We start from the raw sequence: 23,190 nt of genomic DNA, 5'->3' as shown, positions 1-23,190 counted from the left end.
GACAATTAAGCCTCCTTTGTTTTAATGTGGAACATTTGTCTCCAAGCTTCAGTCCCCTATGGACACCTGTTGGGGGCACACACCCCCTATATAAGAGTTTTTCCCGCCTCACCTCTTCCCTTTTGTTCCGTGTACTCTGTGGGAGAGGTGAGCCACAGTGAGGTCTACTTTTAATTTCACAATTTGATTGTATACTTTAATATCAATTAATTTGTGTAGGGGGCTCCACATATGTATCAGCAGTTGACGGAGGATTTTGTATTGCACTTTCTGTTGTCAGGTATGTTGTATTTGTGCCCCTTTTGTTCCGTGTACTCTGTGGGAGAGGGGGCTCCACATATGTATCAGCAGTTGACGGAGGATTTTGTATTGCACTTTCTGTTGTCAGGTATTTACCAGAATAAACGGAGATAGCCTCCAGAGCTGAACACGGTGTGGGTCATAGAAATTCAACACAACGCAAACGACACGATTCAACCGGTTACATATATACATATATAAACATACATATATATAAACATAACGTAGATGTTGTAGCAATTATAAATTAATAATTGGTATAACATCTAACACCTGTCTTCCACTGTGAGCCACCGAGCCACCACACTATTGTTTTTTAATTTTAATTTTAAATCTTATTTCTTCTTCTTCTTCTTATAAAAAAGACCCCCTCAATTTTCACAAAGACAAAAGCCATATTTTCTGCGGCAACGAGTCCTACGACTTGCACAGTAAGCAGTTGTAATGACAATATTTTTTTCCAGCATGTATTTCTCAATACGTCCAAGCCTCACACACTGAAACACAGCCTGGGTCGTCAGGAGAGAAAGCAGCAACATGTCAATGAAAAACTGAAGAGCTGCTTCGTACCACCGTCAACTCTCCAGCTCAGGTCAGCTGATTTGTCACATGTTGAGGAGAACACCATCATGGTTGGATAATTATTATTATTAATATTATCATTATTATTATTATTATGAGATAATAATTGACAGAAATTGATTTAATCCAGATGTTTACAAGCCATTCTTCACTCAAGTATCAGAATATTAATGAGACATCATGTAAACTGTGTGAAGAACAAACATGATGATGATGATGATGGCTGCTTTTCATATCAAATATTAAAAACCCTCCTCCGCCCGTCTTCCCTCTTGTCCGACTTCAAACAACCTCGACACCATCAGATGAAGAACTCGTCAAGCGTCTCCTCCGCGTTGGTTCGTGAGGACAGCAGCATGGCAACAGACCTGCTGTCCACCAGGGGGCCCTTGGAGGGTCCCCATCCCACCGCAGCCGCCACTGTTCTGCCACTGGGGGCGCCCCAGGTCCTGCAGCGGCTCTGAGTGTCTGTGTGGGCATGTCTGAGACACTCTATCAGTTCCTTGGCCACGCCCCTGACGGCGGCCGGTCTCTGTGATGTCACCAGGGGGTCGGCGGAGGAGGAGCGGGCCGTCGCTCTGAGCGCTGCCTGGCTGACGGGGTTGCCGGTGTCCACGTTGGTCTCATCCTGCTCCTCCTGCTCCTCCTCCTCCTCCGGCAGGAGGTGGGACAGTGAGCGACTGACGGGGGGGCGGAGGGGCGACAGGGGGGCGGGGCTACTGCGCAGCGATGAGTAACAGGAACTTCCTGGTGGCGTGCTGCAGGAGCTCCCCGAGCCCTGGCTCCCAGCTCCGCCCCCTGCGTCCTGCAGAAGCTTGTCGAGGGCGGGGTCACTGCGCGGCCTCCCACCTGCAGAGGGAGACGCACAGGAAGTAAAAGCAGGAGACGGAATATTTATTACAAGTAATCAAAGACTGCAAACAAAGTTAAATAAACAAAATCAAACTTAATAATATTTGACGAGATTTGAGGAGAATTACAGTTTCGCACCATTCTATGGAAACAGCTGCAAATCGTAACTGTACTTTGTCGATTTAAGAAATATCACTTTTATTTTGCAACAAACTGTGATTGAAACACAGCTACTGTTACAAACTGGTATCAATGTTTTGGTTTTGTTTTTTCAGTTTAAAAAATGAATAAATAAATAACTTCAGCCAATCAGCTCCAACGTCCACTTTGTCGGATTTGGTGGAATTGTGAGTGAAAAGAGCCATGAAGTGCCATTGTGGGCGTGGCTAAAATAGACGCATCCGGCTCCACCCACATTTCCAAATATGGAATCTTTTCCAGATTTGGAAAATAATGGCCTGGAAGCTCCAGGTGGTGGCGCTGCTGAGGGCTTCCACAACCAGCGATGGCTCCGCCCATCTTTAACATACAGTCACATACACATACAGGACAACTGCGCCACACTATGGTCTCACCGTGGCGTTGCGAGGGTCCGGCGGTGCCGAGAAGCGGGGGGAGGGCCCAGGTGGTGGCAGGTGTGGGCGGAGCTCTCACCTACAGCACACAGACAGGTGGGAGGAAACACAGACACACAAAGTTGTTGTTGAGAGGAAAAATAAATAAATAAGGCACTTCGGAAAGACGAGGACACGACAGGCGGCAGGGGCGGCGCACCTGGAAGAGAACCTTGTTGCCGTCCAGGTCCTCGGTCTGCCAGCGGGTGGCGCTGATGGGGCCACAGGGGTGGGGCAGCAGCGGGACCAGCTGACCGACTTCATCCACGTCGAACTGCAGCACGGTGGAGCTGCAGGGCTCCACTGGGACCCCTGCAGGGAGCTGCTTCAGGGCCAGCTGCAGACACACACCTGGCTCTGCAGCAGCAGCGACAACCAGGAGTCAACACAACAACCAGCGACAACCAGGAGTCAACACAATAACCAGGGACAACCAGGGAGTCAACACAATAACCAGGGACAACCAGGGAGTCAACACAACAACCAGTGACAACCAGGAGTCAACACAACAACCAGCGACAACCAGGAGTCAACACAACAACCAGCGACAACCAGGAGTCAACACAACAACCAATGAGAACCAGGGACAATTTGTTGACAATTTGTTGTTGTGTGTCAGTGTTGTGCGTCGTACCGCTGTGCAGTGTGTTGTGTGTCAGTGTTGTTGTGCGTCGTACCGCTGTGCAGTGTGTTGTGTGTCGGTGTTGTGCGTCAGTGTTGCTGTGCGTCAGTGTTAGTGTGTCAGTGTTGTGCGTCGTACCGCTGTACAGGCTGAAGCAGCAGAATCCCTCCTTCTGCTGCTGGGCCGGCCGCTGCAGCACCGTCTGGTAGAAGCGCACGGCGTCCTGGTAGTTGTCGCTGGCGCTGGCCAGCGTGACGCGCAGGATCTCGCCGCCGCAGTGCACGGGCCGCACACCCCACAGCGGCAGCCCCGCCCCCAGGCTGTACAGGTCCCTGCTGGGCAGCAGGTAGGGCCGCACACCGCCGCCGCCGCCGCCGCCGCTCTCCGTGTGGTGGTACCGCCAGGGGGGGCGCCGCAGGACGTCCAGCACCCGCAGGATGCGCTCCTCGCCGTAGGCCTCGTGCAGGAAGAAGGTGACGGCCACCGACGGGTGGCCTGCAACCACAGAGAGACACGCCCCCTGCTCAGTAACCTCCCCTGGTGGTGGAGTCCAGACTGCGGACGAATTATTATCAGAGCCTGACACCTGGCTGCCAATATGGTGGCCGCTGGAGGTACTGCAGCCTTAAAACTCACACGGCCCAAAAAGTAGGGATGCACCACTACCGGCATCAGGTATCGGTACCAATACCAGGGTTGGGTGCTCTAGTCGTAATCATAAAATACATGCCGATACCACAACACCAATACCAGTTGTACATGTACTGTATGTATGACAATTTTGTTTGTGTTTGTACTGCAGTGAAGCTTGTGACAGTCGCCCCATGTTGTAAGACATGCTGAGGAATGTTGTTCAAAGAACACAACATGAGCGGAAAAATATAAAAATCTAAGTTGTTATATAATGTGTAATGGCCTTATTAAGTACTCGCTATCAGTACTGGTGAGTACTGAAATGCACCTACCCGCCATGGGCTGGGGGAGGGGCCAGCTCCTGAGCGGCGACGCTCTCTCGGACACGTGGAAGATGCGGAGGGAGGGGCAGAGGCGGCCCACCAGGCGGTCCAGGCTGTGCTGCAGCAGCAGCGAGGCCCCGGGGTCGGCCAGCAGGTGCACGTTCATCAGGAGGAGCTGCTGGGGGCGCCGTCGCTGCAGAGCAACTGAGAGAGAGGGAGAGAGAGAGAGAGAGAGACACAGAGAGAGAGAGAGAGAGAGAGACTTGCACCTTCTTGTATTCATGTTCTTGCAAACTGAAGTTCATCCACCCACAAACAATGCAACTTTTTCTTTTCTTTTTTTTTTAAAACAGGCCCCTTTCAATCAGTGCATCAGTGACGTTGGCCTGAAGGTGCTGTGTGATTTATAACCACTCCTCGGCAGAGCCGGCAAAAGTACTCACATTCTGTACTGAAGTAGAAGAAACAGATCAAAACAAACCAAAAATCTCTGGTAAAAGTAAAAGCACTCCCTCTAAAATATAAATATGATCCACATTTCCTTTGAACTACACAACAGCAGAGGAGTAGAAAGCAGAGACATTTGTGTACAAATGCGGGGAGTCAAAGTAAAAAGTTGTGAGAGAATGAAACACTCAAGTAACGCGCTGATACCGAGATCCAAAAATCTAGTATTATTCAGGCAAGTATTTTTTTTTGGTGAACTTGGTTCCTTGTCCTCTCTGCTCCTGTGCAGCTGAAGGTTGCCGACGTTCTACTTACAGCCAGTCGACGACATCCTGCAGCCGCCAGATCTGTGGGGGACGGAAAGAGAAAACCGGTTGAAACTGAACTCCAGCTGAGTGAGTGTCAAGCAGCGTTTCTCAACTGGTGGCTCACGACCCAAAAGTGGGTCTTGGAGCTCTTTTAAATGGATTTGACAGCTCAGTGGGCAGTTTTACATTTTTAAAAAGGGATTTTAGATAAATAAATACATATATGGGCATTTATTTTGCAGGACACGATTCAATCAAGTAATTTCAATAATGTCTTTACTGGGCATGATAGAAAGTGTGCTAGCATTTTAATTTTTGCGGAATAAATCTGAGTGTTGTGAAATAAAACTTTATTATAAGGAAGAAAAAAAGTGGGTTCTGAGAGTCCACCAGTTGAGAACCGCTGGTGCAGAGGAAGGAAAAGGGTCTGTCACCATTTAATGGCCGAGGGTGAGTAAAACACGCCAACAGATGCGGTCGGTCAAGACACTGGATGTCATGGACGCCACGGAGTTCGTTGGCCCCCAGTGGCCGCCCGGAGACATTGCAAAATAAATCGTATCACGCAGCAACTCGCCAGGAAGACCGATTCACTCAACGGCTGTCATCGTTTCAACCGTTTTCAGGTTTAATCGCATCGAATATCATGAAACAGCCGTTTAAAATCGAGCCTGGCGAAGTCTCTGACGTCACAACAGCACAGTTCCTAAACAAATGACAGGCGGCGTCAGGGCGTACAGAGCTCCTGCAACGTCACCGGGGCAGCGGACTGAGTTGCCGGAAGTATCCCTGCAAAGCAACTGAGAGCCGGCGGGCGCCATCTTGGCGCTCGGCATTCAGCTCTTTTGTAGATCTACGAACTGGCTTTTTTCAACTGGGTCCCCATGACAACCCGTTATCCTGCCGTTTGCTAACAAAAGCTCAAAAAACTCAAAAAAGTTGGATCAAACAAATATATTATATATATTTTTACCACCCCTGTTGATGCCCAAAAAAGTTATGTTTTGTTTTGATGTTATGTTGTTTGTTTTTTTTAAGTCACAATCGCCGCCACTTTAAAACAAAAGCCACATGAACTTTTGTCGGCTAACGGGCTACACTCAGTTAGCTCAGGGCTAATGACCGGGGAACCAGCGGACTCACCCAGCGTTGTCGGCTCCGGAGTCCCCGTACCCATCGTCGGCTCTTTCAAACATCCCGGCCCGGTTCGGTCCGGTCCGGTCCGTCGGGACGACCCTCCCTCAGGGCAGCGAACCGGGAGTGACGAGCATCCCGGCAAGTCGCTCTGCCAAACGGTGGCGGTGACGTCACCAGGCACCCACACGTACAACACTGCTGCCAGAAATTACAGGCTATGTGACGCATCAGTTGGATGTTTCCAGAGGAAGAGCTCTCTGAGCCGTTTGGACCGGACCGGACCGGGAAGGTGCTGGGCAGCAGCGTGTGGAGGGAGCAGCCGGAGCGGCGCTGCCGAGGCTCTCAAGCCGCTGATGGCAACACGGAGCAGATGGTGTGAGTGACAAAGGGGGGAGAAGAAGAGGGTGGGGGTCCCAAACACGGTGCTGGCTAAGAGCATTAGATTGCTGAGAGGTTTAACAAATCCATAGAGACGAGTGCAACCTCCAACACCTAACACAAGTCATCATGGGAGGAAAGACACAGCGTCACGATGTGGATGAGAATAAATCCCACATCTTCTCTTTCACCGATGCATTCCTCTGCTCTTAATTTCACAAATGAGCTGGAAGATGCTTGAAGAACGCGACGTCACATACGGAGTCACGTGACCCGTTCACTTCAAGTAGAGGAAAAAAAGCGTTATGATTGAGGAGACGGAATATTTATACAAGTAATCAAAGAGGAAAAATATTTTTTTTTAACTTAAGTAAGGTAACAAACGCAAACCTCGTCAAATCGCATATGGCTGAAGCACTTCACACCATTCAATGGGAACACCAGCAAAACGTAATTGTACTCTGTCGGAATTTTAGAAATATTGCTTTTATTTTGCTAAAAAAAAAAAAAAAAAACCTGTCATGGAAACGCAGCTACTGATCACATCTGGCGGGAATGAAAGACCAGCAGACAAACGGAAACCAGCCTCATGTTTAATTCTACATTTAATATGATGAAAACAAGGCCCTGTACAATCCACCGTTGCAGTGAGTACAATACTTATTTTACAATTTGTACACATTAGACCATGGTGCTGGACTGGTTCCGCCCGTTCAAAATGCAGTCGAGAACAAAGAACCAAAACTAAAAAATAAAAAACAAAACAAAAACAAAACAAAAAAAAAACGGACCCACCCACTCTGAAAGTTGTAAAGGAACCTTAATCTGTGGTGGCTGATCACAGCGGGTCCGGCGCATCAGGAGGCTTAGAAGAACCTTCTCAAGCCCGGCTGATCCCTTCAACACAGGACGCCGAGGGGCTTTAAACCTCCACAAATGCACTCTGTACGGCTTGAAACTCTGGAGAAGAAACCGCTAATGATTATTTCCAGTGGCGTGAGGTGGATTTAAATCACGTCGGAGGGGGGGAAAATTAAGTAAAACAAGCCGGAGAGGGGGAAAAAATGTAGAAGACAGATTTGCAACATAATTTAAGCAGCTTCAGCTTTTTTTTTTTGTTTGTTTTTGTCGTCGTTTTCTCAGGTAGTCCAAATGTTGTGTCACTACTGATTGTAAACCAGGTGTGCAGCCGTTGTTTGACCTGTGTGGGTGTGTGTGTGTGTTGTGTGTCCACCTGTACAGCAATCAATGTGCCACAGAAAAAGAAAAAAAAAAAAAAAACAATAACAAAAAAAAAAAAAAAATTCAATTCAAATTGCAACACACCGACGTCAGCGTTTTAAAGCCGGGGTTCGTGGATTCAGGCGTCGTCTCCTCCGTCTGCTGTCTCAAGGCCACACAATCAGGACTGGTAGAAAAACTAGACCCCGCCTCCTTCCACACCCTCTCACCTCACGTCCCGGGAAGAGAGTTCTAACATCGCCGCCACAAAACTCCGCCTTTCTCTCGCATCAATAAAAATGTTTTTTTTCTCCTCCTCCTCCTTTAAACGCATTATTTTTTTTCTTTTAATGGAAGAAAAGAGAAGCTTCCCAGTGTTTCCCAGAATCAATGATGAAAGCACTTCCGTTCAAACCCAGAGCAGTCCTCAAAAACAGAAAGGGGGGGAGGGGGGGGGGAGAAAAAAGGAAAAGAAAAAGAGAAAGCAGCGCCCCGCGAGGCTCACGCTGGCCATCAGCGCTCTCCTTTATGCTACGTAGGTGTAGACCTTGCGGTCCTCCGGTGTTCGCGCCAGGTATTCTCGCTCAATCAGTCCTTCAATCCGCTTCTTGATCACCACGGGACTCGGAAGGAATCGTGCCCGCAACTGCTGCGTGACCTGTGGGGGGAGAGAGCCAGTAGCAGGTGATTAGCCTCGACACACAACCAAACTGTAGCGGAACACACGTAGCAGCCGCACGGAACGCTCCCATCCCGTCGCACAATCAGAAAAATCCAAAATTCCACTGCCAGCCAATAAGCATTGGAATCAAGATCTGAAGTGGCTGCTGTGATTAGCTTTCACACGATACAAGTGGGAATTAGAGACAATGGATGCGTTTCTATGACCTCGCTCGTCAAATCTCGTCTCACGATGGACGGCTTATGTGCTTCACACCATTCAGTGGAAAAAAAAACTGCAAATCGCAATTGTACTTTTGTCAAAATTTTTAAAATATTGCTTTTATTTTGCGAAAAAACTGTCCTTTAACGCTGAGTTAAAATCAGCTTTCCTCCACTTCATCAAGGAGGATCAAAATAAAGCAAAAATGCAACATGTGGTGGAAATTCTCATTGGAAATGGGGAAAAAAGTTTTGCGCTTCATGAAGGCAACAATGTATTTTTGTTGTGATTGTACTGCATTGGGTTTTCAAACTTTTGGCATCAAAAAATAAAAAATAAATAAAAGTTTTGTTTCATTAAAACCAAGGTCATGGTATCAAAACATTCTGAATGGAACCCAGCCCAGGCTGCCCTGCAGCTACACTGGCAGTCAACAGTGTGGACACACCGTATAAATTGAATGTCTTGTCTTTCATTCTCCTGACTATTGACATTGCAGCTTCTCACTGAAGGCATCAAAACTACGTACGAACACACATGGAATTATGGAGGAACCAATAAAGGTGTCAAATAACTGAAACACGTTTTATATATAAATTTTTCAAAATAGCCGCCTTTCATAAAAAGCATATTTAGAGTCACCAAACGTGTTTTTCTTTGCGGCATTATTACACATATCTTGCTCAAATATTTGATGTGTTGTGATATGAAAAGAAACTGCATGAGAAGCTGCGTCCAAACTTTTGACTGCGAGTTTAAGTCACAGTTTCTGCAGGGTATCAGCTGTTCACGGGCGCAGTGCCCACTCAGAGCCCCGCCCACTGCGCTGGACTGACCTCGGCTACCAGGACGTTGTGCTGCATCTTCTTTCTGGACTTCATGATGCGAACAATGGCCGCCTCGATCTCGTGCTTCCTGTCGTCGTCCACCTTCTGCCGCGTCTCCTTCCTCTCGGGGTCCGACTCGCCCTGCTTGGCGGCCACTGTAGGTGCAGGGGGAGATCAAAGTCACGTGACAAGTCAAACAAGTTTTTTTAAAAAAAATTCAGTGCCGTCACAAACAAACAAACGACAGGGGTCAGCACCTGTCTGGATCTTGACCCGGTGCAGCTTGGAGGTGAACTGGTCGTTGACTGTAAACACGTGGCTGTTCTCGATCTCCTTGGACTTTGGCTCTTTGGTGAGGACCCGCTGGGTGGGCTTCCCGCAGGCCAGCGACTGCAGCGCTCGCACCAGCTCCCTCTCGGGGATGTCCGTCTCCTGCTGGATCTCCTGCCAGGGCCAGAGGAGGGGTGAGTCGGGTCGGGTCAGTGAGTGTGTGTGTGTATGTATGTGTGTGTGTGTCTATTTTTTTGGGCCTTCATAAAAATTTGTCAGAGATTGGATAAAAGGTCCATGACTTAACAATATAGTAGACAAAGGTCGTCTTGACAGCAGTTTTACAGGCCCTTTATTTTTGTATTCAGCCTAATGTGGGAAAAATGCTTTTTGGGGTTGCAGTACCTCGAGTGACCACTGGGAAGGATAACCACACTACCACATTGGCAGCCCAGAACCCAGTTCTTATAATACATCTATGGTGTGTGTGTGTGTGTGTGTGTGTGTGTGTGTGTGTGTGTGTGTGTGTGTGTGTGTGTGCGCGCGCTCCAGCGCACCTCAAAAGTGGACTTCTCCCTGTTGTTGAACAGCATGAGGATGGTCATCTGGAAGGTGGACACCTGCAGGATGTGCTTCCTGGTGTTGGAGCCGGTCACCTGAGCTCCGCCCACTCCCACCTCCGACCCGTCCTCCTGTTTTAACCAATCACAACCAACCAGCAAGGGGGCAGGGTTAGAACCCAAAGAGAAACATAGGGCCCAACCAACAAAAAACGACTTCCTGTCCCTGAGGAGGTGTGTCCAACACACTGATATACTGTACAAACAGAAGAAGAAGAAGAAGAAGAAGGATGTGCAGGTTTTGGTAGTTCTGCCATTGAACTACCAGACCTGGACATTACAGGTGGGATCTAAACCCTGAGATGTTTCCACGTCCCAATCATGAGGAGGCTCAGACCTTTTTGATGGGGCCGTAGAAGGTGGCGTTGAGGTCTGCAGAGCCCATGTGGTGCTGCAGGGTGAGTTGTCTGCCGCTGTGTTTCCCCAGGTAGAACCTGTCAGGGAGGAGGGGGGACACCAGGGTCAGCAGACCTGGACCAGAGGGGGGAGGAGGAGGAGGAGGAGCAGGAGTCTGTCTGACCTTCTGAAGACCTCAAAGCCGTGGCGAGGTGAGGGCGGGATGTTGCATTTGGGCGTGGCCGACTGGGTGGGCCAGTAGCCCGTGGTCAGGACCCTTACCGTGAGGTCCACGCCTCCTAGAGACACCTGGGAGGGGGGGGGGGCAGGAGACAGCAGTAAGGTCAAGGGTCGGGGTCAAGGTCAAAAAGCCAAGAGATATGAGCTGAAGATGGAACCAGAAGTGATCCACCACTGACTGGTGGAGGTGGACCTTCTGATCTTCTCTGATTAAACATCTCACGCCGACCTGGGCAAACTACGGCCCGCGGGCCACAGCCGGCCCTTTGTGTGTCTCTGTGCGGTCTACGTGAGGCCAATCATGAATTATAACATGGAGGCTGTTTAAAAATAGTCATGTTGTGCATGCGATACAACTGTGCTGCTTTTATTTTGAAAAACGTTACGTTGCTATTGCTTCCGTATGGACGAAAATGCGTGTGTGAGCCGTGAGTGAAGCTGTTTTTATATTTACTTCTAGAGGGGCATTTTCTTATTTGGCCAATACGCCACAATTTCCCATGGCCTATTCATATTAATATTCACAGATTATTTTTGTTCTACTGATTACCAGTACCAGCTGTTCTAAATATATAATTGAGTGCAATGGGAGAAAGTTGAACAGAATTAAGTTTAAAGTCAAGCTGGTGCTTCCCTCTGACACTATTCAGGTTTCTCATGTGGCCCCTTGCAAAAATGAATTGGCCACCCCTCATCTAAGTGAAGGTGGGAGTGGTGCTTTGCTCCTCACCCCGGTGGTCTGCAGGTGCTGCCTGAACTCATCCATGGTGGTGTTGGAGATGCTCATGTCCCGGAACATTCCCTCCAGCTTAGAGGTGAATTGACAGCCGCACTCGGTCTGGAGAGGAGAGACCAGGAGGAGGTGGTGAGAAGGTGGAGGTCAGCATGAGGTGGAGGTCAGCAGGAGGTGGAGGAGGTCAGGAGGAGGAAGTCAGGATGAGGAGGTCAGGAGGTGGAGGATAAGGAAGTCAGGGGGAGGAGGTCAGGAGGAGGAGGATGAGGAAGTCAGGAGGAGGAGGTCAGGAGATGGAGGAGGTCAGGGGGAGGAGACCACGAGGTGGAGGAGGTCGGGGGGGGGGAGGATGTGGTGCTCACCAGGAGGTGGTGGTGCTCACCAGGAGGTAGAGGAGGTCAGGGGGAGGAGACCAGGAGGTGGTGGTCACCAGGAGGTGGAGACCACTAGGTGGAGGTGAGGGGGTCCTCAGCAGCACCACACTCACCTTCAGCTTGGAGATCATGTTCTTCTCCGAGTCGTCCGAGACGCTCTTGTTGGTGAGCAGCCTCCGGGCCAGGTGCTGCTTGTAGTAGCGCTCGAACACGTCCTTCTCCTGCATGAAGCGGAAGAGGACCATGGCCTTGTCCAGGATGGACTCCACCTCCTGCTCCGTCAGCTACACACAGAAAGACAGGAGGTGAGTGACCTCCAACAGGATGGGACTGGGCAGTAAAACAGAGCTAAAGCACAACCCTGGGACCGACCCCTTTGACGCCTTTCTTCAGCTTGTCGTCAATGAAGAGCGACAGGTACTCGGGCGACCGCGAGTTGAGGTTGAGGAAGTACTCAAAGTCGCCGGCGATGGTCTGCTTGAAGAGCCGGTCGTTGTTGAACGACTCCTGCAGGAAGCGGTCGAAGCGCGACTTGAGGTCCAGCAGGCCCTGCAGACAGACAGTTAGTGCTTAGCATGAGGCAAGGCAGCTTTATTTAAATGGCACATTTCATACACAAGGCAACTCAATGTGCTTGGCATGATTAAAAGTTCAATCGTTTTTTAAAGCATTAAAAAAACAAAAGAACACAGTCTTCAAAGACAAAATGCAGGGGAAAAGAGCATGAATAGAGCAGTAATAAAGGAAATAGAAATAAAAAGATGATCAAATATAAAAAGATGATCAAAAGCACTCAATTTTAAGTGTAAGAGAAAAGAAGTCTTTAAACTGGATTTAAAAACATTCACACTGACTTCACTTCTGTTGGCAGCGTATCAGCGAAATGGTGCGTCATCATATTTAGTTTGAACTCTGGGCTCCACTAATCAGGCCTGAGTTCTGCAGATCTCAGTCCTACTGGGTTTATATTCCAGTATCAATTCATGTATGTATTCCGGACCTCATCCATTCAGTGACGTATAGAGCAGTAGCAGAACTTCACAATCTATTCTCTAGCTGACTATATTAGCATTAGTGTTAGCATTAGCATTGTTCATGGTGGGAGCTCGCAAGTCACCCAGTGAGGAAACCACCTACAGCCACAACAACAAAACGACAGTTTCTCAACTCCCCCTGGTGGCGAGACAGCCATTACACCTCGCCACCTCCCTCCACAGTCACATGACCAACTGGACCAGGGGTGCGCACACTTTTTCAAAATACGAGCTACTTATAAAATAACCAAGGCAAAATGATCCAACGACTATAAAACTGGAAAATATATTCATTCATAAACATATCTGTAGTCTAGTGATACATACATACATAGAGAAATGAACAGGATAAAATGGGTTAACATGTTCCCATGTGCATGTATGCTCATCATCTGTTTTTCAGTTTTCTTGGTGGGGGGCAGGAGGGGGGGAAGCAGCGGTGGACAAAGGCTTTTCTCTCTCTTTCTTATGTCATGTGATTGACCCACGCTACCTTTGCAATCGACCACTAGATGGCGATCGACACAGCGGTCACCCCTGACCTGGACGCTCACCTGGATGTAGTCCACGGGGTTCTTGCCCTCGCCCTCCTCCGACACCAGGGCCTTGCCTTGCTCCCGCAGGTACGAGCTCATGCACTCACACATGGTCTTCAGGCCGTTGGGGACCCTGCTGAACAGCTTGTACATGCACGCCAGGTCTGTAGACACACACACACACTTCAGAGTGTTAGCAGCCGTCCTCTGGAGCGGCGCCACCACCACAGTGCCCTCTCCTGGTCAGGTGACCTACCGTCTGTCTTGCCATTCTTCAGCATGTGCACCAGGCCAGAGTTCTCCATCTCCACGATGGTCTTCATGTGCTTGGAGATGAGCTCCCGCTCCACCACCTTGACGATAGGCTCCTCCGTGGACTTGTCCAGGCAGTGCATCACCCGCTCGATCTCCTCGTTGATCCTGGCCTCCACCTTCTTGATGTAGACGCTGGCGCTGTTCTCCGCCAGGAACTTCTGGCTCTCCATCTGCAGGGAGACACGTGGGGCCCGTTAGAACGGATGCTGAGCGGATTGGAGTCAGGATCGAGATCAGGTTTGGGACTAGGATCAGGATCAGAATCAGAATCGGGATCAGAATTAAAATCAGGATCAGAATGTGGATCAGGATCGACATCAAGATTGGGATTAGGATCAGGATCAGAATCGGGATTGAGATCAGGACTGGGATTGAGGACCAGGATCAAAAATGGAATCTGGTTCGGGATCAGGATCAGAATTGGGATCAAGATCAGGATTGGAATTACAACCAGGATCAGAATCATGATCAGGATTGACATAGCAACAGGATCGGGATCGAGAACAGGATCGGGACAGGGGTCAGAATCTGAATCAGGATCTTTATCAGCATCAGCATCAGCATCAGCATCAGAATCAGAATCAGAATCAGCATCAGCATCAGAATCAGAATCAGAATCAGAATTGAGATCGGCATCAGGCCTTTCTGGTTCCACTGGACACCAGTAGCTTCACCGTCGCCGTGGCAACAACTAACAACCGTGTGAAAAGAACCCAGCGAGCTGCAACCCAAGGTACCTGGGCGTCCAACTCACCTGGAAGAACTCTGCAGACATTTCTAAGAAGGGCGCCTCAAAGTCCTCCTCGTAGACCGACCTCCCTTCCAGCCCCAGGATCATCAGCATCTGGCAAGCGTTTCGGATGGCGCCCCTGGTGGAGGGGGGCGGGGATGCACAGGAAGGACAGGGGTGAGTACGTGTGTCACACTGGCCAGGCAGGCGAGAGGGAGCTTTTACCTGTCGACCACCTCGCCCTTCCTCTCGCGGGCGATCATGTCCAGCAGCGTCTGCCGGAGGTGGTCCCGGATGCAGCCGTAGCGGACCACCTGGTCCCTGAAGATGATGAGGCCCAGGTTGTAGACGTTCTCCACGTTGTTCTGCTGCACGTATACGCGGTCCTGGGGGAGCGAGGGGGAGGAGTTTATGTTCCAAACGCCACAACCTGGGGACCAATCGAGACGCCGACTGGACGGGAAGGACACGGCGAGCTGGTGGGCGGGGCCAAGCTGCTCACCATGTACATGAGGATGTCTCTGATCATCACCATGGCCGTCTGGTGGTCGTTCCACGCCTGGTTTAACGTCTGCAGGAAGTTGTTGTTGAGGGAGTTCAAGACGTCTTCTCGTACCTGCGGGTGGGGTGGGGGTGGAGGAAGGTAAGAGATCACATGACCACTGAGGATCATCGAGGAGCCCAGACCTCCTCCTTCCTCCCTCCTCTCTCTGTCTCCTGGAGAGGCTGCAGAGTGACTCAGCACCGCCTCTCCAGGGCACGCTGACCTTGACACACACACACACACACACACACACACACACACACACACACACACACACACACACACACACGGCACGTTTACACTGCCTCCGTGACACTAGGTGGCGCTGTACTCTCATTTCAGCTGGTGGTTTCCAGGAGGAGAGGAGCCAGACAGAAGGTGGCACTGTTGTGTGTGTGTGTGTGTGTGTGTGTTTACGGCGGCAACAGCCGACGACAAGCTCGCTACTTAGAGTGGCGGCCGTTTACCTACTGCACCCTGCTGGCTGCGAGTGCAATGTCCCCAAACATTCCAGTGGTCAGCTGATCTCAGAGGCGCCTGCAGACGAGACGACCGGTGCAGACTTCCTGCGGTGAAGACCGTCAACTGTTTTTTTTTTTTTTGTCATTTTAACATTCTACTTCCTGGTGGAGGCTGAGGGGGTGGAGCCTGAACATATACGGCCACTGAATCAAAGTTCTGCGTCTATACAGCAGCAGTCGAGAGAGCCTGATGGGGAAAACCCAGGTTCTGGTCCTGCCAGAAACCAGAGTTCATGCGTTTCAGATCGGACCGACGCGTTTACGTACAAAGGCAACTAGTTGACCGACTGTCAGGTTGACAGGTTGACTGACTGGCTGGCTGGCTGACCTACTGGCTGGAACAGATTCCTCTCCCATAGCAGAGTGACAAGGAGCTTCTTCAACAATCTCCCCCAACGGCCTGCAAACAGGTGATGATGTCATCACTCACAGTCGGACAAACCGGCTACGTGTTTTTTGGCTGCAGCCTCACTTTTCTACATACCTCCTGTTTTACGATCAAGTCGTACAACTGTAAACTGTAGACTGCAAAGAGCCAAAGGGCTTCCGAGAGGCGGAAATCAACACCAGTAATAGTAAATAGTAATATCAGAGCCCGCAGTGCTCCGCTATCAGCATCAGCACGTATGCAAATTCAGGTATCGGGAGGGAAGCCCTGCAGTGCAAACTGGGAGACTGGGGACAGAGGAACCCAATTCAGAACCTAAAAGGGCTTCAGACTGACCAATGAACTGGGAGCACGGTGGCGCCCCCTAACTTAAGATTTCAGGGGCAAAAGCAGAAAATCTAGGGCTGTAAATAATGGACTTGCACAGTAAATATTCTTCACCTTCCCTCTCTTTTTGACGCTTTGGCAATACACACAGAAGCAACAATGCTTCTAAAATTCCTAAACTTCTGATCTGCAAATACAACAGAAGTTTGTCAGCAACAAAATACATTTAATCATTAAAACGAAAAAGTGACAGATTTACTGCTCCCACATGAAACTGACTCGCACTCTGTCAAATTGTAAGGGGTAACATGTGACCATGGGGGCAGTGTGGAGCACTGGCGGACCAAACGGGCTGAGCAGCCCAAGAGAACTGGTCAGGTCCGGTCCGGTCCGGTCTGGTCTTTTTTTGTGACCAGGTGAGAAGATTCAAGTCAGCTAAACTACTGAACTGGGACTCAAACGTTCTCCCCACAGCTGTGTGCTGTGTGCCGGAGTGGTGGCGCTCACTTTGTTGATGAGATGCTCGGTGACGACCTCCCGCAGGCCCGTGTAGAGCTTCTCGCCGTGCTTGTGCAGCACCATGGTGTAGGCGTTCCTGTAGAGCTCCTCAAAGCTCAGGCCGCTGTTGTTCTTCCTCTGGATCTCCTGGATGGCGTTCTTCAGCAGGTCCCAGATGTTGTTGACGTACTTCTCGTCCATTGTCATCTGCAAGGAAAGAAGGAAAGAAAGAAAGAAAGAAAGAAGGAAGAGAAAATTAGGTTCCATGACTGAGCGGTGATCCAAAGCTTGGTGCGCACTTTGATACGGTGAAACTCTCAGCACTGTTCTGTGGCAGAATGCACATTAAAGTTCAGTGCCGCATGGGTTCAAAACTATGAAGTGATTGAAAAAATGAGCGCGACGACAACAGTTGTCGACTCTCGAGACGGTCCAGATCCACGCCAGCGCAAGCGTGTCTTCAATATCACCAGGTCAGAAGGTCACGCACAACAACGACCACGTGATGTTTTACTGAACGGCATCAGAACGTCCAGAAGCCTCAGATTCCAAAACGCACTCGACCAGTACGTGGTGTTTTTTTGAAGCGGCTCAGCTGGAAGATCACCGACACGAAGGGACAAAACCTTCCTGTTTTCTGTCTCGTCAAGCAGTTCAGAGGCTTGAAGGAAGTTCAGCCAACACTGACGCTCTCAACCAGAGTTGACGCGATGATGGAGGCCTCAGTGTAGTTTTATCTACCCCCCCCCCCCGCTGTCTGCAGCATTGAATTGGCCGATCTTGAATTATTTACCATCTTATCGAGGCGAGATGAGTCACTGACAGGATTCTGTATTGTACAACTCAACAGACGCTCCCAACTGAGAAGTCCGACTCTGCAGCCCTCCGACGACGTTCCTCGCCTCAGACACTTTTCACACAGCAGGCCTGGAGAGGAACCAATGAACGAACCGACAGCATCTTGTGGTGGACCTGCCGGCTCAAAGAGGTGTCCGCCCTACTGAGTCAAGCCGTGTTTCCCGTTACAGTTTCTCCCAAAATAAAAGCAATATTTCGAAGATTTGGACGAAGTGCAATCGCGATTTGCAGGTGTTCCCATTGAACGGAGTGAAGCACATGAGCCGGGACTCTCGTAACTCTCGCAGGACGAGATTTGACGAGAATTCACGTTTGCTTTTTGTTTGTTTGCTTGCTGTCAAGAATGGTTGTTATATTTTCCTCTTTGATTACTTGCCAAATATATTCCGTCTCCTCGTCCGTCCAAACATAACGGGCGCCATTTTCACGCGAATTGAACTGGTCACGTGACCCTGCAGTTAAAACTGATTAACTGGAAATGTGAAGTGTTTCCATGAGACTTTTGCGATACACGTCTGTATGGATACAGTCTGAAAAACCACCTCATGAGAGCGTCAAAACCTTTTAGCCATATTTGAGAAGTTTAGCTGTTTCCATGACCAGTTTTTTAATGCAATCTTTAGGTTTTGTGCAATTCTGGGGGTCTTATGTTGTCGATGCTTCTCAGCCGGACTGACCTGCCCCTCCTTCCACACCTCTCCACTCCCCCACGGGCCAACAGAATGAAAATCCAGCCAGACAACCAAGACCAGAAACAGCAAACATTCCAGGGGAAGCCCGACCCACCACAGAGTCTCTGCAGCATCACTGGGGGGTCTCCAACACACACCGATGCTGAAGATTCCCCCCGGGCCGACCGCCTCAGGTGTTCAGCATCTCCACTCAGTTCCATCTTGTGATTTTGATCAAATCTGTCATTTTCCACACACAGTTTAATTCAAACTAATACGCCCGGCAGGTGTTTCTGCGGGAACAGTCAGACGTCCACAACGGTCAAATTAGTTCCTGCACCACCGACAAGAGGGGGTGGAGTCAGTCAGTCAGTCTGAAGCTTCAGCTGGTAGAAGAAACAGCACTAATGGTTAGATAGAGGCCTATCATCCTGCTTCAGCCCAGTCCACATGCACGTAGATGAGTAAGAAACTGACACGTTGAAAGGCTGCCCAGCTCGCCTTGTGTGTCCCAATATCCAACCACCACAGTCTTCACAACCGGTCCACCACCTCCAGATCCTCCTCCCACTTCCACCTCATACAACTAGGTTTCTGGCAGCACAACTTCCAGCGACAGCGAGCGTCTGTCAGTCTGTCTACAGACCAGATGCACACATTCAGGCAGCTGGCCCGAGGATGTTCGGACGGACTGGGCTGCGGATGCTGACTGAAGTGATGTAGGTAGATGCTAGCTGGCAAATAAATTCGAAAAAATAAATATATATATATGTGTACACCGCCAATGGAGGCCCCCCGGGGGCGGGGGTGGTCACATTCAACAGGCTCTACGGGTGCTAACATGTCACCGTCGGCTGTTGCTTCATTCCGAGCGGAATGAGGTCAAATCACCGCCGATGACTTGCAGACAAAAGCGGGTGTCAGCCGGGGGGGAGCCGCGGAGGAAGGCTGAGGAAGCACCGGGGCAGGAAGGGTCGGTTTGACCCGAGGGATGACAGTCAGGGTAAAAACCCTTCAGGCTCCCGCGATCTTTCTGGAGGTGGAGGTGTTGGCAACCATCACTAGGTGTAGTTCTTGTCCCAGCGAGCAGCTCGGCCAGGCGCAGCTCCGGCTAGCGGTGCGTTTAGCACCGGGACGAGAGCAAGACATCACAGCCACGGAGCTCCACGGCTACCGAGCGAGTGTTGGCCTTCGATTAGAAGACGTCAACAGCCAAAGACAACAAGTGTCACGACGCGGTGTGTGTGTGTGTGTGTGTGTGTGTGTGTGTGTGTGTGTGTGTGTGTGTGCGCGCGCGCGCGTGCGTGTGTGTGTGTTGGGGAGGGGGGAGGCTAGCGTTAGCTCCGGCTCCCAGCAGCCCCGCTAAAGCGAGCGATTCCGGGGCGATAAAAGTCGCACAGCTCGGTTCCAAGCAAAGCGGTAAAAAACAACGGTCCGCCAATCGCAGAGGACCGCATCGAGCCGACATTCGCCGGCCGACAGCTGTCGACGGCTGGACGGGTCGTGCGCGCTGCTCCCCAGCTGGCTCGGTTAGCCTGCTAGCGGGCGGGCGAGCCGGCAGCCCGGGCCGCGGTGATCGATTCGGGGCCGTGCGGCCGAAGAGGCAGCCCGCGGCGGCGAACACTTACAGGAAAGGCCCGTATCCGCATCTTGGTGTCCTTTTTAGGGCCGCCTTTGCTGAGATTGGACATGGTTGCCTCGTCCGTCTGGCTCTTGTATTCACATGAAAGTAGTGTCGAGGCGGGGGACGGGCACGGCGACTGGTTCGCCAGACAGCCGACGAGCTTGCTGTGCACCCGGGAGCGCCGCGGCCAGGCAGCGAGCAGCTTATTGTTGACAGCCGAACGCCAAATCAGTCGCCTCTTCGCTCGGCAATGGCGGACTACCTGCACTTCTCATTGCGCAGAGCTCACGCTCTCAAGGTCTCGCGAGAGCACGCTCGTTCTGGAGGAGAGAAAAAAAATAATTAAATAATAATACCAAGCCAAACTTGTTATTGTTTTTTCTAGAAGAACAATACATACAATAACTCGAAACATACATGTCTCTGTAATGAATGTAATTAAGTCGTGATGTGGATAGATTTTGATGCCTACAGTGAGAAACTGCAATGTCAATACTCATGAGAATGAAAGAAGAGACGTTAAATTCATAGGGTGTGTCCAAAGTTGTGACTGGTAGTGTATAGACTACTACGAACTAATCTAAGAAGTTGTCTTCAGTTGGCTCAGAAAGGGTACACTATTGACTAATAATGGACAGGGGCCTAATCATTTTGGACATCTCATTTTTGCCCTTTCTTGTTTTAACTCAGTGAACCAATAAATTATCAAAACTTAGTGGACATTTTGTCTTCGTTAATTTGGAAACAAATACACAGTAAAGATCTAGACACAGGTCTCCTCACTGGTTTGGGGCCATTATACCTTTGGAAACTGTTCCAGCTGGGTCTAATTGCGTGGTTTGCAAGCAAGGACATTCATTTTGAGAACCTCCCACAGATTCTCAATATGATTGAGGTCTGGGCTTTGTGCAGGCCACTCCAGGACCTTGGTTTTGGTATCCTTCATCAACTGTTTGACTTGTTTTGATGTATGCTTTGACTTATTTTCGTGTTGGAAGGCCCAATGACAACATACGGCTACACTAGGAGCAGATTTCTGCATATTATCCCTCAGAATTTCAACACAATTTTCTATTTTCATGATGCCATGAACCAAAACAAGGCTCCCTGTGCCTGAGGCTGCAGAACAGCCCCACAGCATGATGTTCTCAACCCAATATTTAACTGTGGGAACTGTGTTGTGGTGAAGACCTCTCCCTTTCTATGCCAAACAGGTGCAACATCCACGTGGCCAAACAGTTCCAGTTCAGTATCATCAGACCAAAGTAAAGAATTCCAGAACTCATCTCAACCTTTTCAATGTTCACAGGCAAACCTCAGTCTGGCTTTGATGAGTTGCTCTTTGAGTAAAGGGCTTAAAAAATCTATCTATCCGTCTATCTATCTATCTATCTATCTATCTATCCATCTATGTACCTATACCCACAATGAGAGAGAGCCCTCATAACTGTATTCCTTGAAACACCAACTCCAGAAGAGGCCAGGTCAGCAATAACCATCATGGTAGATGGCAAGGGCTTCTTGTTGACATCTCTGACTCTTAAGAGTTCTCTAAATATTGTGCTTAGATTTGTTTCTTACAGAATTTGTCTTCTTGTACTTGACAATGATGCAACGGCGGTTGCAGATGCTGTGAAACGCTTGGAAATGGCAGCATAAGCTTCCCCCTTATCATGAGTCTCCGCTATGTGAGTTAAAGTAGTCCCTCTCAAATGGAGAACGTTTGATGATATAAAATTGTCAGTCAATGCTAATAACATTGGGAAGAATTCTCGGAAAATGCTCCATAATTTTGGCTTAAACTGAAAATTTCAACATGACTCGGCATTTATTACTGCACTACACACTCAGTTTATTCAGGTGTCTGCTACAATACCCTGTATGGTATTTTATGCACAAACACACACACACATACACACACACACACACACATAGATAATAAAAGTAATTTGTTTATTTTTTCATTTCAGACACAATTAGACACAGTTAGCCTTTCATCAAATTTATTCCAAGAAAGAAAAAGAAAATGGGAGGTTCTTCAATCTGCCTGGTCCAAAAAGTCCTTGTTCATATTATCTGAAGGAGAGAATAAACCACCGGCACTCGGAAACAAAAAGAGAACAGATGAACGGATCCAGTCTACGAGTCTTATGGATCCATTTTGTGACAGAATTTCACGTTAATATTTCAACTCTTTTTTTTTTTCCGACTGTGAAATTGTTCAAAAATGGCATGAAAAGTAAGAAACACAGGATGCACCCACTTTAAATACATGACATAACTGAAAAACTCATTGTAATTATGACAGACAATCAAGTAACATCTTCTCTTTAAAACTTTGATATTTACAGCAAGTTATATAGATATATATGTATATGTATATATATACATATATGTATATATATATGTATATATACATATATGTATATATATACATGCATATATATACATATATATACATATATGTATATATGCATATATATATATACATATATGTATATACATATATACATATACTGTATATACATATATATATATTTATATTGTATACTTGTTTTGTTTTTTGTTTTGATGATGTCACAGACGAAGCATGACATCACAGCTGTCCTGCTGTGGCCCGGTCATCAATTGATGGAGCATCCAAAACAAACGGCTGTGCAACTTTTCTCACATGGCAGGAATCAGGAAGTAGACGATGTTGGCTTGGCACATTGAGCCTTGACTCTCTAAGACAAAATGAAGGGACGGAAACTAAGAAAACAAAAGAAAAATCAAAAACAAACTGGGAAGTGGGGTGCGTTTGAAGTATTTACACAGGAATCTCCACAACACTGCAGATTGCACACTGAAAAAGGCAATAATTGTACGAAAGAGTGGAGAAAAATCCCACACATACGAGACACAAAGACTTCTGTTTGCCCTTTTAGAGATTTTCACTGCAACAGGAATAAAACACTGGGATGGGGACAGATCCGTTCACTCACTCAGTCCTGCTCTATGCATCTGCAGCAGGCTGCAGTTGAAGCATCACATCAAACCACCAGCAGCCACTCAGCCTTCCTCCCCTCAAAGTGCACTTTCAAAGCAAATGTCTGAGTCGAGGAGCTGATATTCCAGCTTCTATCCATCTACTGTACCTTCACACAGCGTCTCTCAGGGCAGTGCTAGAAGGAACATCTTTGAGGAAATTCAGGTGGTCTGAGCCAGGACCTGATTGGAGAGGGGGAGGAGCAGGAAGAGGAGGAAGAGGAGGTAGAGGAGAAGGAGGTGGAGGTGGAGGAGGTGAAGGAGGTAGAGGAGATGGGTATGAGAGGCCAAACAGAGAATAGGAGATAAAATAGGAGAAGATGGGAAGCCATTTAATAGAAGGAAAATCCTCTAGAGAGTGAAGGGCTGAAGATGGCAGTGTTACACAACTTTGGGTACCAGCTGTGGATAAATCCT

At 48.9% G+C, this 23,190-nt stretch overlaps 3 protein-coding genes across 4 annotated transcripts in view; all 3 read right to left on the bottom strand.

Moving 5' to 3' along the window:
• Positions 1–609: 609 nt before the first annotated feature.
• fam124b (family with sequence similarity 124B) lies at positions 610–6,471 on the bottom strand. The gene is made up of 7 exons (XM_076014987.1): positions 5,825–6,471; positions 4,689–4,720; positions 3,936–4,130; positions 3,109–3,525; positions 2,509–2,705; positions 2,310–2,388; positions 610–1,731 (listed from the first exon to the last, which is right to left on the bottom strand). Exons 1-7 carry the CDS (start codon positions 5,875–5,877, stop codon positions 1,184–1,186), a joined length of 1,521 nt encoding a protein of 506 aa, XP_075871102.1. The 5' UTR covers positions 5,878–6,471; the 3' UTR covers positions 610–1,183.
• Positions 6,472–6,775: 304 nt separating this feature from the next.
• On the bottom strand, positions 6,776–20,021 carry LOC142880968 (cullin-3). Its single transcript, XM_076014971.1, has 16 exons — positions 19,751–20,021; positions 16,603–16,800; positions 14,818–14,931; positions 14,541–14,701; positions 14,340–14,454; positions 13,527–13,755; positions 13,289–13,434; positions 12,073–12,249; positions 11,814–11,984; positions 11,324–11,431; positions 10,538–10,662; positions 10,355–10,451; positions 9,955–10,089; positions 9,385–9,571; positions 9,137–9,282; positions 6,776–8,075 (listed from the first exon to the last, which is right to left on the bottom strand). The coding sequence occupies exons 1-16, from the start codon at positions 19,811–19,813 to the stop codon at positions 7,944–7,946; spliced, it is 2,304 nt and encodes a 767-aa protein (XP_075871086.1). The 5' UTR covers positions 19,814–20,021; the 3' UTR covers positions 6,776–7,943.
• A 1,657-nt stretch (positions 20,022–21,678) lies between these two features.
• The window catches only part of pde2a (phosphodiesterase 2A), a 58,629-nt gene continuing 57,117 nt past the window's right edge, over positions 21,679–23,190 (bottom strand). For both annotated transcript variants that reach the window (XM_076014963.1, XM_076014964.1), the window contains exon 32: positions 21,679–23,175. The gene's annotated coding sequence lies outside the window, so the exon portion shown is untranslated. The remainder of the gene's footprint in view (positions 23,176–23,190) is intronic.

This window comes from Nelusetta ayraudi, unplaced genomic scaffold (assembly GCF_046127955.1).
Source record: "Nelusetta ayraudi isolate G7.1 ecotype Tasmania unplaced genomic scaffold, CSIRO-AGI_Nayr_v1 ptg000175l, whole genome shotgun sequence".
NCBI lineage: Eukaryota > Metazoa > Chordata > Actinopteri > Tetraodontiformes > Monacanthidae > Nelusetta > Nelusetta ayraudi.
This window is presented reverse-complemented; position numbering and strand designations above follow the sequence as displayed.

Bases quoted from the DNA above. Each gene is read 5' to 3' on its own strand.
- fam124b (XM_076014987.1), bottom strand. From the start codon at position 5,877: ATGTTTGAAAGAGCCGACGATGGGTACGGGGACTCCGGAGCCGACAAC. The intron at 4,721-5,824 runs GTGAGTCCGCTG...CGTCCCCCACAG, and splicing joins TCCGGAGCCGACAACGCTGG to ATCTGGCGGCTGCAGGATGT. The intron at 1,732-2,309 runs GTGAGACCATAG...CTCCCTCTGCAG, and splicing joins CGGACCCTCGCAACGCCACG to GTGGGAGGCCGCGCAGTGAC.
- LOC142880968 (XM_076014971.1), bottom strand. From the start codon at position 19,813: ATGTCCAATCTCAGCAAAGGCGGCCCTAAAAAGGACACCAAGATGCGG. The intron at 12,250-13,288 runs GTGAGCGTCCAG...GTCTGTCTGCAG, and splicing joins ACCCCGTGGACTACATCCAG to GGCCTGCTGGACCTCAAGTC. The intron at 9,572-9,954 runs GTGCGCTGGAGC...TGGCCCTGGCAG, and splicing joins GGGAGAAGTCCACTTTTGAG to GAGATCCAGCAGGAGACGGA.